Raw genomic sequence first — 17722 nt, forward strand, 5'->3', positions numbered from 1 at the left:
ACCCAAATTCCTGTTGAACATTTCCTATGCCTCATTTGGTCACTGTGATTTACCAAAAAAAAAAAAAACCAACCCCAGGAAAAATGTCAGGACAGAGTTTGTAGCAAAGAAGGCAAAGCTAAATGACATAAATTGTGCAAGTCACCCTCACTCTTCTCTAGTATCACAGTTCCAGTAAGGAGAAACACTGCTTTGGAAGTCCACTGGATAAGGCTTTCAATATGTAATAATGAGTTTATGAATGTTTGTGCAGAGACTTCTGGAGCCAGGAGGATTTAATTCCAAAGAAAGCCACACAAAAATCAGTCTCTAAGTAGAAGGTAAAATGTTCTTTTTAATAACATGGACACTCAAAACAGTAAATGAAGAATCAACCATTCCTCAGTTTATTTAAAATTACAATGTCAAATTGCAATGATTTGATGTTGGTGACCCTTTATCAGAGGAAGTGAAGATTTCTTTTGCTGATTATCTCAATGTTTTCTATACAAGATTTCTTATCACATTTTGTTCAGTTTATACACACACAGACCACTCCTTGTATATCTTCATGTTAGTTAATCACATTTACCATCTTAAAGGTCTTGATATCTGCAAATTTATCACAGGAGAAATTAACAAGTAGATGTTTGGGACCCGCCTCAGAAGGGATAAGTTTAAACTTGGTACTGGATTTCTCACTGGCTTTCAGTGGTGGTATGCTACAAAAAAGGAAACAGAGGGAAAATATAAGTTGAAAACAGGCTTATGCATCATGCTTGAGTTTCTTCACTAATCATCTTTCACCTGGAGTAAGAATTCTTATCACTTCAAAGTAAGATGGCCATGAAAAGACCACACATGACTTGGCTATCTGGTAAGTATTTAAAGCCTCAAATCCATACATTAGGGCTCTCAAAAATTCATTATGCAGTAACCCAGATAAGCCCACAAAGAGGGACATAATAATATGTGAGATAAGACTTCATGCAGAACAGAGGGTGTAAGACATTACTCAATCATTGCAAAATATAATCTGAGAGCATGAAGAATGTTAATTCCAATGCCTGAATTAGAATAGATTATAGCACCAAGAAAACCTCGGTGTTTACAGAGCAGGAAATTTTGAATGGAGGTTAAAATGTTTTACACCAGTGTATTTTGTAATTCTTGGAAACTCTTGTTAATGTTTTTCCCTTACCCTGTAATATTGTCTTGTCTTGCCTGAGGATAAAATTGTATGGGATAGACAACATGAGGCTGGTAAATTCCCTCAGGAGAGCTCATAAATGATGGGATGGACCATTCCTAATTGCTCAAGTGCAAATGGCAATGTTAAGTTGCTGTGTTTGTTTGTTTGTGTTTGCTTGTGTATTCAGTTGAAGAGCATGTTCCCATATCCCAGGTATTTTCCAGAAATAACTGCCTTTGTTAGGATTTGTTGATATGCTAAGCATGGAGCAGACTTGGCTTTGTGCTTTTCAGAGGTCCCACCCTGTGAGAGCACAACCTGTGTCTAAGCAGTCTTAATTTTTGTTCCCAAAGCTGAGACTGGTGTATCTGCTTTTTACATGTATTTCTACCTGTCGGATATAAATATAATTTGTTTAGAATGCTGAGCACCCAGATTGGCACCTGCAGTCCATTTAATAAAGTGAAAAAAAAAAATCCTTGTTAATATAGGTTGTAATTTGGGTAAGTATGGAGAAAAATAGTCATGTATCCTATTGTTGGCCTTTGATCAGAACAAGAAGGTGCAACCTGTCTAGCCTATAGCAGAATAGACAGCCTCAGCAACATTTGCAGCTTGGGTAAGCATGAATTTTTTTTCCTGGAACTGTGTGCTCCTGCTAGATAGGCAGGAAAACAAGTTCTGTCCAATTATGACAGCAATTATTTGACCTCCCAAACCGTGGAGCCAAAGCCCAGCCTAGATGAAGGGCTGGTTCATTGCTGTGTGCTTTGTTATGAGATGGTACACACTGAGTGGCCTCCCAAGTTACAGCAAGAAGAAAATGATGTCTCATCCCATAGTCCAGTTCCAACTCATCCATGCCCACATTCTTGCTCATGTATCTTTGACAGCAGAAATCAGACATTTCTCATACTTACCGTAACTCCAGGGTTCCTCGGAGCAGGTCATTGCCTTCCACCTGCAGCACACAGTCCTTCACCTCTGTATTGGTAGGATTGGTAAATGCCACTTCCACAACCACCTCTTCATTCACTTTTGCTTCACCAAGTATCTGTGCAAAGAAAATCCTTGTGAGGCCAGGTTCTCAGTGGTCTTTTCTATCTGAGCCTTTTCAGGCATCAGAAGAGGAGGTATTAGGAGATGCTGTGATGGACCGTGGCAGAATGTGAGCAGAACATTTCTTTCAGGGAAGAAAGTGCTCATAAACAGCTCACTTTCCCTTTTCTCTGCCACTGCAGTTACAGCAAAGGAAATTTACCTGTATGTCGATGGCAGGATTGTCCAGGGTGATGTTTCTTTGCACGAGCACTTGAATCCCATCTTCTACATGACACAAAGCTGTGACCTGGATTGTTTTGTCTGTAGTTAACTGCTGCTGGTATTCAGGATACTTTATCTTAATGGGAAATTGTTTTTCTGGAAGGAAAAAAAAAAAGGAATTGGTACATGCTTTTATAAGCTCACAGAGCTTCATACTTAACATTAGTATTTTCCTTTTATGCTGTCACTAGGACTAGGAGGGCCTTCAACCATCACTGCCAAAATTAATTCATGCAAGTCTATCAGTTTGCTTTAGATAGATTGTGATTTTTTCAATGTTATCCCTTCTCCATTCCCTGTTACTGTATTGCCTGGCTTGTTTTCCTCCCTGTTGCTCTGAAAGATGCAACAGTGGGAGTTTAAGGAGTTTACTGGTGCCTCTCCAGAAGTTAAGTTACATACTAAAGAAATTAATTATTATTTCTGCTTCTTGCTAATGACTTGAAGCCTAAGATTAATACAGGATACTATCAGTTGTGATTCAATGATCTTTCACCTCACTTTAGAGATGCTGATATATCTCTTATCCCAGGCTCCTAATGGTAACATTTTCCAAAATGTGAAAAGTACCTGGGAACATGATAGTGGGACACATGCCTTGTTAATGTATGTGCAATGTAATATTTTTCTCAGCCTTTTCTTTGTAGGGATTTAAGATTGCTGTTTGTTAGAGCTTTTTCCCCCAAGCTGACCAGCCTCCAGTGCCCATTTACTGATAAAACCATTATGATTAAAAGTTATTTGAAAAATTACCTTCCTTTGGAGCCAGAGTGACAGATATGGAGTCCTTCCAGATCTCATTAACTGGTCTTCTAGTATACAGAGTACTCCATGCAGTCATATTTACATTTACAGTCTTAGCATCAGATTGTAAATTTTCAAGAACCAGAAGTAGGTTGAGATCTTTGCCAACTTCTAAAGAGCCAGCCACCTTGAATTTCCCTGAGATGTCAGGCTTCTGTTCAATTTCCTCTTGTGTCGGTGCTGTAGGATCAAATTTATCCTCAAGTCCTAGCTTCTTACGGGCTTTTTTAAAAATATCTCTTTCTTTTGCAGAACCTGTCAGGGAGAGCCATGAAAATTATCCTCAACAGTTAACATGCATCTCTTATTTTACATGGCTGCTGGAGACAAGCTAGAAGGACGTAGTGTCTGTATTTAGAGATAAATAGACCTTCTGTTTTCCACAGCCATACCTCATTTTCTGGATCTGCAGTCAGTAATGTCACTGTCCTTCTAATAACTTTTTTTTTTTAACATAAAATCTTAAGTCTAAAGTTTCTCTTTCCCCATTTTTATCCCTTTTTACGGCTGTAACATTTAGAAATGTGAATTCTTATTTGCTAGTACAGAGAAGGCCCGAATGTTGGGGAAGGCTGATGGCACTGTGTGGTGATTTGACTCTGGCTGGCAGCCAACCATCCACCCAGCACCTCATTCCCCATTTCCATAAGAGGGGAGAAGGCTCATGGATTGAGGTAATGACAGTTTAACAGGGAAAGCAGAAGCTGCCCATGAGCAAAGGAAAAAGAGAAACACAAATGGGCACAATCAGACCCAAAGGACTGACAAGGTGCTGTGCTCTTGGACCCTTTGAAAGAGTTTCTTCTCCTGGGCCTAAGTGCTGGTTTAGCTTAGGTTTCTGTAACAGGCCTTTCATCCTGCAGACAAATAACTGAACTGTAGCCTAGTTCTCACTAAGCAGAGGCAGACATTGCATGTCAGCAATAGGCAGATGGAACAGTAAATGCTTTCTTTGGGGATACTTGGACTTGCCTTATTTACGTCCCATAAAGCAACTCCATATTAGAAAAGGCAAGCCAGTATTTTTTTCACTCAGTACCTTTTCTTCCCTCTTCTGTACGAATCAAATAAATAAAGTATAAATTCTGCTCCTACTTTATAAAAGCACAAAATTTCCCACAAAGAGACTCCAAGTTTATATACTTTTGGGAATGAAGCAGCTGTGTGATCAGAACAACCAGTGGTTTTACTTACCTTCCTCATATTTATAATCACTGGTGACATCTACACGATCATCTCTACCAACTGCCTTTGTACTGATGGAGACACCAATTTCTGTAGATGTAGAGAGTATTAAAGTTTTCTTTCCAGTTGCAGAGTCATAATTCCAGTACATACAGTCTGCATTCACTTCTGCAAACACGAATGGGCAGTCATAGTCCAGATCTACTTCTCCTTCTTTGATGGCATACCGTGAGGCAGGACCACACTGATAAATTCCTACAGCATCAAGGAAAAAGAATTTAGGCATAATTAGGTCTTTGACAGTAAGCAGATTATTAGACAGATATTTATCACTGACTCCTGAATTACCCAATGCTGCTGTCCCATTCAAGCCCTTTCATCCACATAAACCCTCATACCAGGCCAGTCATCAATGTATCTTGTGTTTATTCTGAGAGTACACTTGATTTTTTTATATTATCCCTTAATTTTCAATGGCCTTTGATACCTACATTGGAAATACAGGAATTGCTGTAAAAACTGCTCCTGGAAGTCTAGCTTCTTTCTTGGCATCCACAGATGATCTGAAGCTAATGCAACCGATAAAGTATTTTCTTCTGCAGCTATTTCTGAGCAGGTTGACAAATTGCTTTTACAATGATTTTACTTTTTTTCCCCTTCTCTCTAAAAGTGACTGACTTTATAATTTTTCAACGTTATTCCTGAAATAAAATTTGAATACCTCCACTTTGTTCTTGGGGAGTTGCATCCAGAACTTGCCATCCACTGTATGAGGGGCCCAAGTCGTTGCGTGTAAACCAGCTTTCATTCCAGACGTGGAAATTCCTGTGTGCAAGAATGAACAAAGTAAGCCACTAGTATGTATTCATGAGTTCCTGTCCACATCCTTTAATCAGCCATTTTAGTTAAATGGATCAAATGCCTTCATTTGCACAGGTTCTTATCTGAGACTCACCACTTCTACCCTGACCCTGACTACATTAACTAGAAAGGTGCTGAAAATTGCATTGTGGAATAAATAGAAATGCTCAAGGGCAGAAAACAAATTTGTGAAATTATACAAAATGCCTTGAGAGGCTATTTTTCTCCAAAAGCTATGGGCCCATGCACTTCCTTAGTTATAGCTGGTTTCCTTCTGGCACAATGCTACAGTTATACATGTCACTTATATTTAGAAGGGGTCCAGAACAAAAAGGGGAGTAAACAGTCAAAAAATGAGGGACTACTGCTCTTTGCTGAATGCAAGCTTGTTTGAACTGCATTTGATGCTTAATAGAAGCAGTAGTTAAATTATTTTCACTGCAAATGATACCACTACAAGAAAAGCAAAAAAAAAAAAAAGGCAGGAAAGCTGTCTCTGTTGAACTTTTACAGTTTCATGTGAACTGGTTTTGAAGAAGAGTTTCAAACTAGGTTAAGTCCCCACTGTTTGATACATCCAGTGCAATATTGCAAATTTTCAATCATCTGTGGTGTCGTATCTGTAACTTTGCCTGCCCTGGCTTCAATTAGCTGTTGTAATTTGGGTCACAATTCTTTCTTTAACTGAGAAAGAATGAAAACACCAAGTCTGGTACTATTATTTTGTAGTATTTTTTTATTGATCGTCTCTGTGTATGTAGTAGTTTTTAAGGCAATTTTTAAGAAGATAAAGCATTTGCCATTAGAAGCTATGCTCTGCACCTGAGGACACTATAGGCATTGACAAGCTCTAATATTAAATATTGAGCCTTACCATATGCTGTCAGCTCCCCTCTCCAAATGATTTCCATCTGCATCATAAAACTCATCCACACGCAGATTTTCATCTGCATCATGGGCAGAACTGAAGTTTGTAATTGTACGAGTGGGAATCCCCAGACATCTAAGCACTAAAGAGTGAAGAGAAAACCACAGTCAGGAAGCAATATTTCTGCAGGTTTCATATAGCATAGTAATGTCTTCAGAGACTTCCATATAGGAAGTATTATTAGTGCTTCATTTAACAGAATCTGTGCAATGTCAGTCATGTGTGTGACATAAAACATACCTGTAGTCAATACTGCTGCAAAAACCCAACATTGTCCATATTTAACAGGTTTGAATCCTGATTTCTTCCAGCTTTGCAGGATTTCACCACTTCCTGTCCAACTGCTGGGATTTTTACCACCCTCATATTTTCCACTCCAGTTTCCTAGCACCACCCCTAGGTCATCATTGGCGTTGACCTGAAAAGATATTCACTAAATCTATGATGAGGTAAATTAAGAGTTTACTACCTGTCTGAAAGGGGCCTGGGAGTTACAGAAAATGCCATATTGAATTTGAGCCAACAGTGCTCCCTCCTCAAAAAGGGAAAGCTCACAGTAGACAGCACTGGGAAAAGTGTGACCAGGAGGTTGAGGGAGGTTGTTAACTCCCTTTAATTATCCCTAGCAAGGCTGTGCCAGGAGTCCTGTCTCTAGTTTGGGGTCTCTCAGTTCAAGGGGATGTTGAGACACTGAAGAGGACTCAGGAGGGAGGGCTACCCAAATGGTCAGGGGTCCTGGAGCACACAATCTACAGGGAGAAGTTGAGTGCAGTGGCCTAGTTCTGTCTGGTTAAGGAGGGTGGGGGGAATGTAAAACCAGCTTAAAACCATTTGAATGTGTGTTCTAACAAACCTTTCTCTTTTATATACCAAGAGGCAACAGCAGAAAGCTGTAGCTTGGGAAAATCATATTTGACATAAGAGACAAATTCCTCATTAGGAGGGTAGTGCAGCTCTGGACTGCTCACCCATAGAGGTGGCAAATCCATGGCTGAGCTGATCTACAGTAGTAGTACAGAAGTACCACTGTACTTCCACTTCAAATGGCTGGCTGGACTAAAGACCTCCAAGGAACTGGTCCCTCAACCACCCCATGTCTTATATTTTCAGTTCGACTCCTGGATATCAAAGTGATAAGTATCAGAACTACCCCAGAGGAGATAAATCTAGGAGGCTCAGATCAGATGACCACATAGGGGTTTCTCTGGCCCATACTTCACCACCCATAATATCTGGTGCATACAGAGGCCTAAAATTCTTTAAGAAATGTCTTCATATTTACTTTCATTGACTACTTTTAAAGGACACTTAGTAGTTTGGACTTTTTGAACATGTTGCTTACCATTGCACTGAGAACACGGCCCAGATACCTGGGGTCATGTCGGTGAGATACATCAGTGACAGGATCCTGACGGTAGTATAAACTTCGATCCATTATGGAGAGGCAAATATTGAGGATATCTCCTTGAAACTATGGTACAGAAATAAATCAGTGTTGTGGAAACACAGATTAGTCTACAAAAAATCAGGATGCAGAGAGCCATATAAGGATTGAATGTTTTTTGTTAATCACCAAATGAAGTGCTGCAGAGCTCAGCCAGGCATTACCATATAAAAATGTGGCCACAACAAACTCTGAAGATCAGAAGTCACAGAGCTTTTCAAAGCTTGTAATCTGTGGACTCGAAGCCTCTCAAGCATTGCTGCAGTACTTTACTACTCTAAGGCTACTTAGTCTTAGTAAGGACATAAAGGTGTCTGCTGGCTGCACTTCCAGTGTAGAACAGGGACTAGTAAATTACAAATTCTCGTATTGATCAGTGAAACAGGGCTTGGCACAAGTGCTGATTTCAACACCAGAGTCCTGCACTTCATAGATATGCAACGAACTGGAAAAAGCAGATGACCCAGTTCATGCAAAAACAATATCTGGTGACCCAGTTCATGCAAAAACATTTACCTGGCCAAAGTTCCATCCAAAGCTGCTGATACGATTTTTATTGCCTGCAAAAATTATGCCAAACTCTTCTAGCACATATTCCTCGCACTCAGCCTTGTTAGGCATGAACACATCATCACCTGAAAAACCAAAACAGAGAGATGTACAAATATGGCAGGCAAAATAAAACAAAACCTCAGGAGTCTTGCTCTCTGTCTATAAGAGTGCTAACAGATAGCCACCCTTTGCTGTTCTTGCTGCTATAAACAGATCATGCAACTCGGGATCTTCTACAATTAGAGAAAGGGGTGGGAGGTGTCTGCGTGAAGAGGGAGGTATGACACTGCCAAATCTGTGAGAAAATGGTAAATATGACTCTTTTTTTGGTTCTGTAGAGGCCAGACACACTCTTCTAAACTTGTGCAGCAGGAGGCAAGCTCTGTCAAAAGCAGAACTTTATCTTTTAGGACAGTGAGCTCTTCAGTATGTATATGCTACAGAGCTGATTTTTCATACCAGAAGGTCCTAAGAAACTGTTAGACACATTTTTTTTTGGTCACTGATACATTATGTTGTCAATGTTCAGCTGCTATATTAAAGTATAGATCAAATGGAGAAGCTGCAAATGTTAATGAAGCTAAAAGCAACTTTGGTCTTTAGAGGAATTTCGACATGTTCATACCTGAAGACCAAGGGTTAAAAAGCAGAACAAAAGTGCCAAGACTTGCTGGAGAGGAGCTGCCAAGTTGAACACTCAGCTTGTAACGTCCAATGACAGCATTATGCGGGCTGGAAATGGAGACGCTCACAGAGTTGGAACTGGTGGACTGTAGAACTGCACTCCAGCCCTCCTTGCTCACTGTGCTGGAGATACCAAATGTGGCCAGGGTCTTGGTTGCCTTTGAGGGTTTTGGACCTTTTAAGAAAAACAAACAACATTTCTTTTTCCATGCCTTGCTGAAATAGAGATTTAGTCATCAACAAACTCAGCAGGGATGTAGCCCTCCCCTCAGATGAATTTGTGCCGTATATTGGCAACTGAAGGAAGCTGTGGCTGCTTACTGAGGTAGGAGTAATACAACAAACACCTCACACAGTTCCATGGCTATGTGAGCGAGTATGTTGGCTCTGAGGTATTCTCTTGCTGCTCTGTAGTGCATATAAGGCCAAAAGAATATCCTGAGGCAGCATTACTCTCTCTGTGAAAGAAGCTGGGGGCCATACCTGTTTCTGCAAGGAATATTAAATTTTGCTCAGGCTTTTCTGTTCCATTGAAGGTGATACTGAAGGCCTGTCCTCTCCTCACAATCAGTTCTTCACTAGAAAATTTACTTGTGTGGTGTTCTCTTGCATTTTCTTTCAGATGCCAGTTGGTACTTGGCTGCGTTGCAGCTAGAAAAAAATGAGAAGAGCAAGAAAACTTGAGGGTACATCCAAAGAAGAAGGAGCACAAACACACTCTGAAGAATTGCTTATTACTTTCTACAGGTAACTGGTAACCATGTGAGGCTTCCACCAAAATTAAAAATAATTTAGATGTGAGCTTTGTTTTTCTTAAAGAGACTGCATTTTGCATAGGCTGTTAGAGATTATCTGCATAATTAAATATAGGAGTAGTATATCCTGTACTAAAGGACAATCAGAAAGGCATCTAAGAGAAGAGAAACCTGAGAGAATTGAATATTTGTGAGTTACTTGGATAAAAATCTGGCTCAACTCAATTCTATCAAGGTGTCATTCATTCTGACATGGTGTCATCCTAACAGAGGCACAGCCTTGGTGCCTGTGAATGAGGAATAAAGAAACCTGACTGAGCTGGAAAACAGTTGTGTATTTTAAGCCATGATGCCATCTCTAGCTCCATTATGTCCCACAGCTGCCACTGTTGGAAGCACCTAACAAGAACATGTTGATGGACACTGGGCTGTCATTGGCGCTGGGAGAGGTGGCAGAATTGGAGAGAGGACACTACTAAAATATGCTGTAGAAAGTTCTTGCATGTGAACTATGGCTTCAATGAAAGGCCAGAGAATAAGCATCTGAGATTGGCTTGGATCTGACATCGTCAGAGCCTATGGAGGGATTTCTAGTAAGAGATGGCTTGATGGTTTAAATGAAGTGCAGAAGTACAGAAGAAAAAGATTTTTTCTCCCCCTGCGAAGAGGGAGAATAGGGAAGAGTAAGAGTGTGGTGCTTAGGAGTGGAAAATTGTTACCCTGTGCCATCATTGAGTAAAAAAATAATCATCCTATGTTCAACCAGATTTATTAATGTAAAGATTTTTTTACAGCATGGTCTTAAATTTATCAAGTTCAGACAAGCCTTAAAATAACCACATTGGTAGTTTTAGCAATGTAGTAACAGTCCAAATGGAGAGGAACATGGGTTTTTTACAGTATTGATGCGAGAAGCATGAATGAGTTTCTGAGGAACATATCTACTATTAAAAAAAAAAATCTTCTGCAGCTTAGCGGTGAAGCACATCTATTGTAGAACGAGCTGAGGGCTCAGGCAGTTTTGCCTTTAAAAAGGCAGGAGTTGGAAAATCAACATGGGATGATTTATAATAAAGGTCAGTTTGCATATCTATAAATATTAGCACGTGAGCAAAAACCCACCACAGCAACAAAGCAACTGCAAAAAAACCCCCCAAATTTTTGTATACTCTCTGCCTTAACTTCAGGTTTCAGCCTTCTCTGCTCATTGCAGCCTTCCTCAGCCTTTGCAATGATACATTCTGCTTTGCTTCTTTCTCTCATGTCAGATTTGTCAGTCTATCATTTGCACTTTTCTGACAACTCCAAATAGCTGCAGACTTTCCCCTCCTATTTGCAAAATACAACATTTTTATGTCAGTTAATATACCTGTGCTGCCAAACCTTGTTCTGATAAGCTTGCTTTTCCCAAGCACACAATAAATGAAAAAATGCAATTCCCGTGAAAATCCTTCTCCTGACTCTTGATGGAAGAATTTTCTATTACTTTTTTCTTGGATCAAAACTCCTTAGAGAAGTAGTGATCTCTCAGTGTCCATTGCAGAGCTGAACATGATGTATGGATGTAAGAAAATAACTAACAGCATCACGGGATGGGCTTCCCCCTTGCTCACCTTGGCCCATATCTGATCAATACGTCCTCTGTAGGCAGCTTCTGAAGCTTCCTCTGAATGGCCTCCTCTACTTCTGCTGGCTCAAGGAATGACTGGTGCCTTTCACTTCTTAAAATCTGTTTGCAATGTTTCCTCTGGGGGTGGAGTTTGAGAGGCTGCCTTTGCCCCCAGCCTTGATCTGAGCGGTGGGGCTTGACGATTTATTTTTTATTCATTTTTTTCTTCCCTCAGTCCTCACATCCTCATCTTGTTTCCTTGAAACTTAACATCTGAAGCTTGGACAATATTCATTCCTAACAGTCTGGCCACTTGTTAAGAGTTTTTCAATGTATTTAAAGTTATAAGAACTTCAGCGTTTAGCTGCTTTTCTTGCTACTATAATGATAGAGCATAACTCCTTCTTGTAAAACACTGTTTTTAATTTGAAATACTTCATGAGCAATATTTACAGGGACATTTTCTTTAAATTAATTCCCTAAATCTGTTGTTTCGGAGCTGCTTGCCACTCCCCCCCCCCCCCGGCATTGTAGTAATTGCAAAACAATGACCAATCTATTGTCTCTGCCTCAGGTCCAATCAGGGCCAAATTTAAAGAACCATTTTTTCATTTATCACATGATTTCTGTTTAACTCTGTTCAATAGACAAGCACTCCATGTCATATTTGCATGACACACTACAGTGACAAAAGGTAAGTACAGTTGTGACTTGTGATATAATATCTATCATTGTTTTCAGCTGGTGCACTACTATTTTTTCATAAGACATCTCTGACCATGCTATTGGCAATGCAAATTTATGCACAAAAATCCTCCACTTAATTTCAAGGAGAGTGAATTTTTTTTATGCTTTGCAGGTGGCTCCCCTTTCTATTAAGAAAGAGACTAATTTTGATACTTTTACGGAACTACCTGTAAAATTTGATAAACTCAACACACATCTTACAGATACCTCTCAGGGATACCCATCATGCTGGACTGGGCATAGCTGTACACGTTCCCAAATTCCATCATTTTAGTTGGCTGGGCTCAGCCTTCAGTAGCCCAAATTGTTCTGTTATCAGGTTTGGATCACATTTAGAAAGTCTAGAATTGAACCTTGCTCAACCCATTTCATATACAGACGTGTTTCATTCCTGTTTCTTATAAAAAGGTGTTGTCACAAGAAACAGTTTTTACCTGGCTATGATTCAGACCTCTGCTTTGAATCTCTGTTCATTAATTGTATTTAATCTTAAGAGGGACCATGGTTTATCACTTGCAAAGCCCAATTGTGATAAGATTAGTTCTTAAATTTAAAATGTCTAGAATTTGATTAGAATTTTTGATGTTAAGACATACTTTCCTATTCATACTTTTAAATACTGTTAAATGTCACACAAACAATTTTCAGAATAAATTTAATATTTCAGGCTATCCTTGGGTACACAGCAAACCGTTTTTCTTTGATAGGAAGGTTAGTTGCTTTGATAGGAAGTTAGTGTTGAAAGAAAAAGAACAACAGTTCATTTATGCTGGCAGACAGTATGTCAGGAAGAACAAGTTGTGGCTGTTGTGTCAGCTCCTGGTGTTTATTCCCAGCTCAGCCTAAGTTGCCTTGCGGGCCTCTGGTGTGCTTTGTTTGTAAAACAGATGAATGATACACACTGGACCTTTGGATTAAAGATTATGGGCAAAGGTTGAGAATGAGGGTTAAATTAATGAGAAATACTAACACTAGTCAGAACACACAGTCAGTCAAGCACAATGCATCTGACACAGGCAGCTTCCTGGCCAAGTAGTGTTTGCAGAGCTTGAGTGGTGGCTGTAAATGTAGGGACTGTACAGGCAGGTGCTTGAAATTCCGTGGATAGCAAGAGAAGACTCCTTTGGACCTCAGAAAATCGAAGCTACAAGCCACCTTACTATATTGTTTCATGTACCCAGAAGAAGGTATATCAGAATCATCTTTTGCAGACTGGTCCAGTCATATAATTCGTAACATCCTTTTCCAGTAATACCCAGATTTTTTCCCCTCACTTCAGTAACTGTTAAAGAAATTAATATCTAGGACTAAGAGTTTCAGCACTGAACAGTGAAGGATATATTTGGTAACAGTCAAATTCCCCTCAGTATACTCCTTTCTCTCCTTCTTTCTAATGTTTTCTTTCACACCAAGTCTGTATGAATCCTCAGTGATACTTGAATTTTATGAAATGTCACCTATTATTAATTGTGCTTTTGTTCAGGATGGGAAATTATTACCTGTAATAGTCTATCTGCTCCTATGTTCTTTCTGAGCACAGCTCTTTTTTAACATATCCCTAAAGCATCATGCTGCAACCACATGGCCATGACTCATTGGGACCGCCTCAGTGGACTTGATGATCTTACAGGTCTTTCTCAACCTAAATTATTCTGATTCTGTGATTCAGTATCCTGAGAAGTTTGGGCTATTCTGTCTCTTATCATATCCCGTTTTTGAATAATTAAGCAAGAAATTCCACCAGCAGCCCCCACTCCTGCTATCCTAGATACAGGAATTCAAGGGGTTTTCTACAGCTTTGCTTTATTTATGACCCAACTAGGGAGAGACCTGGGTCCCTGGAACAGTGGTGTGGACTGACCCACATTAGTACTTTTCAAGACTAGAACCACCTGATGTAAAATGATCAGGTCCATACGGAAGAATATTTGGGCAAGATCTCTTCTGAGCCTTACATATTGTCCAAGACATACTTCTTATTTTCTATCTTCTTCTTCCACGCACATGGCTTAAACAGTAGGGACATTTGGAATGGAAGCTTGCAGCCTGCTGCAGCCTGAAGGCTTCCTGAAGTTCCTAACTCTTCCTGAAGTTTGACAATAACCTTCCTTTGAAGACAGCAGAACTTGGCACAATCATCTTCCATATTGTCTGTGTAAGAAGGGTACCCTGTTAGCTGGGCTCAGATCTTCTCTTGAGATCTTGGCTCATTCTAGATGAGATGGCTTCTTCAGAAGGGAGGCTGACAGTGACATACTAGTGACATGCACTAATATCTGACCTTCAAAAACTACCATGGGACCAGGACAGAGGAATAAGCCAAACTGGCAGTGCAGAGACTGGGATGAACCTATGCTGGACTCTCCTGACAGCTCCCACATAGTCACACAGGACCTATTATTTATAGCCTATGATACTGAAATGTATTTCCCTACCTCTCCCATCTTCCATTGGAATGGAGTAAAGACATTATTTGGAAGTTTTAACTTCCAGTTATTGCTGCATACTCATCATCCAAGAATATCCCTGTGCAGGCTCCCATCACGGCCCTGCTCTGCTCCTCTCTTTGAGAATCCAGCATGTTGTCCCATTCTGCGGGCAGACGCTCCCAATGCTAATGCACAAACAAGATGCTTGCAGGTGTAACTCACGCCTTAATTGTAATGACACTGAAGCTTAAAAGTGACAGAAAGAAGCTGAGATAATTATTTTCAGTGTGAGACTATGAAACAAACTGTTAAATTTTTAGTAGCAATAGTGGTGCTGCAGACTATCAAAACCCTTTTAAAAATCAGGCAAACTCAGAGGAACCTTTTAGGTGCTTTTCCCTTTTCTTTATGCAAAACCTTCTGGATTCTGTTAAAGCAGGTTCATTAGAGACTGTCCCACAAATGCATAAAGATTTTCTGGGAAAAAAGGTGTGTCTGTCTGCAGGATGTGTGTCAGGGGATGGGAGGAGTAGGGACAGAGGAAGAGAAGGAGTGAAAACAGCTCTGTGCACACACACTGCACAGTTTTCAGCAAGCCTTCACAGTTTTTTATATAAAAAATTGTGCATGGTACCATGAGGAGCATCTGCTTGCAGTTCTGACATCTCCAGCTGAGCGGCGGCTTGGGTATTTCTTGGATGCTGGGTATTTCACAAGCAAGTGCTGATCGTGATCAGGAAATACCAGTTTGTTTGTTAAATGCTGTATTAAATGCTTCTTGCATTTCATGCAATAAGAAAATTGTCGTTGAGAAGGATAGACTGCTGTCTGAAATTTCAAGAGGAAGCTTTGAGAGAGAGCCCTGCTAAAATGTTCCAAGTTATTGGCAAATCATTGCTTAAAAGGAAGTGTTACAATGCAGAAACAATTGGTTTGTGGGTTTTTTCCCCCATTGCTGTAGATGAAGGTTTTAACTGTCCACCTTACTGTATAGTTCTTTTGTTAAAAAGAAGGATTTTTCTACTCAGTCTAATATTTCAGCTTTGCCTATCAAATTGTGTTTTGCTATTTATTTAAGCTCTGCTTAGAGGAGGAGATTTATGAAAAAATCTATAGCCCTGTGCTGATTGTATGGACCCAATTCCCTCCTAGCCTCAGTTTTGCTCTTAAACAAGTAAACATATAGATGGTATCACACTTAGCAGCTGCACTCAGATAGTCATTAACTAACCACTACCAGGCCAGACAAACAGCAGATGCTGTGAGGGATGCTGGCACAATGTCAAGACAATAACAGGAATTATTTCAGATAATAGATACATGGATAAACACTTGTGTTCTAAGAGTTTGTGCAATCACTTCTCCTAGAACTGTGAGAATGGGGTAACTGTGCCTCCCTTAAACTGCATGAGGGGAAAACAATGCATGTCAGTTCTGCACATGAGCCCCTGATCTGTGGATGGTTCCTTTTTATTATTTTCCTTAGCTTGAAAAGCCTAAGTCACATAAAGCTAGCACAGCATGTGCTCTTCCTAGCATAGATAAAGTAGCATCATCTTAAAGTCAGGACTCATTTTATGCATTTATGAAGAGGACCTATTAAGAAAGTTGGGAACAAACTTTTAGCAGGGCTTGTTGCAATAGGACATGGGGTAATAGTTTTAAACTGAAGGACTCAATTTAGATGAGATACAAGAAAGAAGTTTTTAACACAGAGGGCAGCACAGGTTGCCCAAGAAGGTGGTAGATGCCCCATTCCTGGAAAAATGCAAGGTCAGAGTGGATGGGGCCCTGAGCAACCTGATCTAGTTGCAGATGTCCCTGCTCATTGCAGGGGAGCTGGAGCAGATGGCCTTTAAATATCCCTTCCAACTCACACTATTCTATGATTCCATACATTTTTATACAAGTGCCAGCAAGTCAGGCCTAAGTGAGTACATGGCCAATCTTACTAAAAGGTATTAATTTAATATCCTTTCTCCTAAGACTTCACTGCTGGACTTCTGTTTGCTTTGTTTGTGTTTTAAAGTGCCTTTGCCTTTCACGCAAATTTTAAAAAATAGTTAAAATGGCACGACTGACTCTGGATCTGCAGGAAGAAATTCAGTCTGTAGTGTATCCTTCACATAAGTATTGCTCTTAACACAAGATTCATTCATACCTGACCTACTCTTTGATTCATTAAATTTCATGCTAAAATAAAGCTTGCAGTTTGCCACAACTTCTGCTCTATTTGCAATTTTACAATATTTTTAATATTTAACTATAGTATAGCAATGGATGGATTATCTTCTTTTGCTTGTTTGCTTGTCTTTTATAAAATTCAGGAAAGAAGAACACTGAAACAACATATGCATAATTCTCAAAATGTTTTGTACTTCAACAATCAGAACCCTTTAGAAAACAACCCTGCAGAGAAAGCTAACACATGGTACATTATTCACTTTCCCATTCCATATGAACAAAGAGACTTTTTTTTTTTTTCACTTACCAGCCATGCTCCTTTGCTCCTCTGTGCCTTGGACTTTGTATTGCTGTGAGCAACTGTAGACCTATATGATAAGACTTCAAGCTCTGGCTGTGTTGCAGCATTTATAGGGAAAACTTTAGGCCTCTCCTTATGTCCAAACCAATTATAATTCACATTAGGTGAGTGAGGCAGGTAAGTCATACCAGTGGTCATGTAAACTTCCTAGTAACCCTATATTAGCTCATGGGCTTTAAGACACTGGACTTGTGCAATTCAGGCCATTTATCCAGAAGGCTGATGAGATGCTTAGAAAAGCAGAGCATTTAATTGCATACCTGGAATCCAGAATTTCACATGCAATGATGCATCACTCAGCTAGGGATGTTTTTTGAGTCAGTATAAATTAATATCTCTTCCCAGTATGATCCAAAGTTGACTATTCATGCAATAAAAGTACACATTCATAATCAAATCCCCTCCCTATGAGTGTACTCATAAGTCTGGGAAAAAAACCTCAGAACTTTTCATTTGCCTCATCCGTCCTTTTTTGGGGATCACCACAGTAATGCTTTTGTGTCAGCCCCTCCTTAGAGTCTCTGTGAATTATACTAATGGTATGAATGCTGTATTGTAAGCTAGTAGTAACTTGACAAACCACGGAGCATTGAATAGCTTTGATGAGTGGATCTTGAGCGGTAACTCTCCCTGCACAGAGAGAAACTTCATCCCCGTAAAATAAAATGCTCATTTTGGAGCAAGT

General features: G+C 39.8%; 1 protein-coding gene across 2 annotated transcripts; it reads right to left on the reverse strand.

Annotated features, from left to right (window-relative positions):
• Positions 1–314: 314 nt before the first annotated feature.
• LOC121674744 (protein-glutamine gamma-glutamyltransferase E-like) lies at positions 315–17090 on the reverse strand. 2 transcript variants are annotated; one of them, XM_042049326.1, is made up of 13 exons: positions 16984–17090; positions 9436–9603; positions 8894–9127; positions 8233–8351; positions 7615–7743; positions 6513–6690; positions 6219–6354; positions 5205–5308; positions 4493–4738; positions 3248–3553; positions 2433–2590; positions 2092–2225; positions 315–701 (listed from the first exon to the last, which is right to left on the reverse strand). In XM_042049326.1, the coding sequence occupies exons 1-13, from the start codon at positions 16988–16990 to the stop codon at positions 554–556; spliced, it is 2067 nt and encodes a 688-aa protein (XP_041905260.1). In that variant the 5' UTR covers positions 16991–17090; the 3' UTR covers positions 315–553. The 2 variants fall into 2 exon arrangements, with proteins under 2 accessions (XP_041905260.1, XP_041905250.1); XM_042049316.1 differs by lacking the exon at positions 16984–17090 and adding an exon at positions 11321–11400.
• Between the last annotated feature and the right edge of the window lie 632 nt (positions 17091–17722).

Source organism: Corvus kubaryi, unplaced genomic scaffold (genome assembly GCF_017639235.1).
Source record: "Corvus kubaryi isolate FWS band 111438036 unplaced genomic scaffold, C.kubaryi_AGA036_p1.0 134, whole genome shotgun sequence".
NCBI lineage: Eukaryota > Metazoa > Chordata > Aves > Passeriformes > Corvidae > Corvus > Corvus kubaryi.

Excerpts from the sequence above, each read along its gene's own strand:
- LOC121674744 (XM_042049316.1), bottom strand. Across the intron at positions 2,591-3,247 it reads CACTCTGGCTCCAAAGGAAG|AAAAACAATTTCCCATTAAG; the intron begins GTAATTTTTCAA and ends TTTTCCTTCCAG. Across the intron at positions 2,226-2,432 it reads ATCCTGCCATCGACATACAG|ATACTTGGTGAAGCAAAAGT; the intron begins GTAAATTTCCTT and ends TTCTTTGCACAG.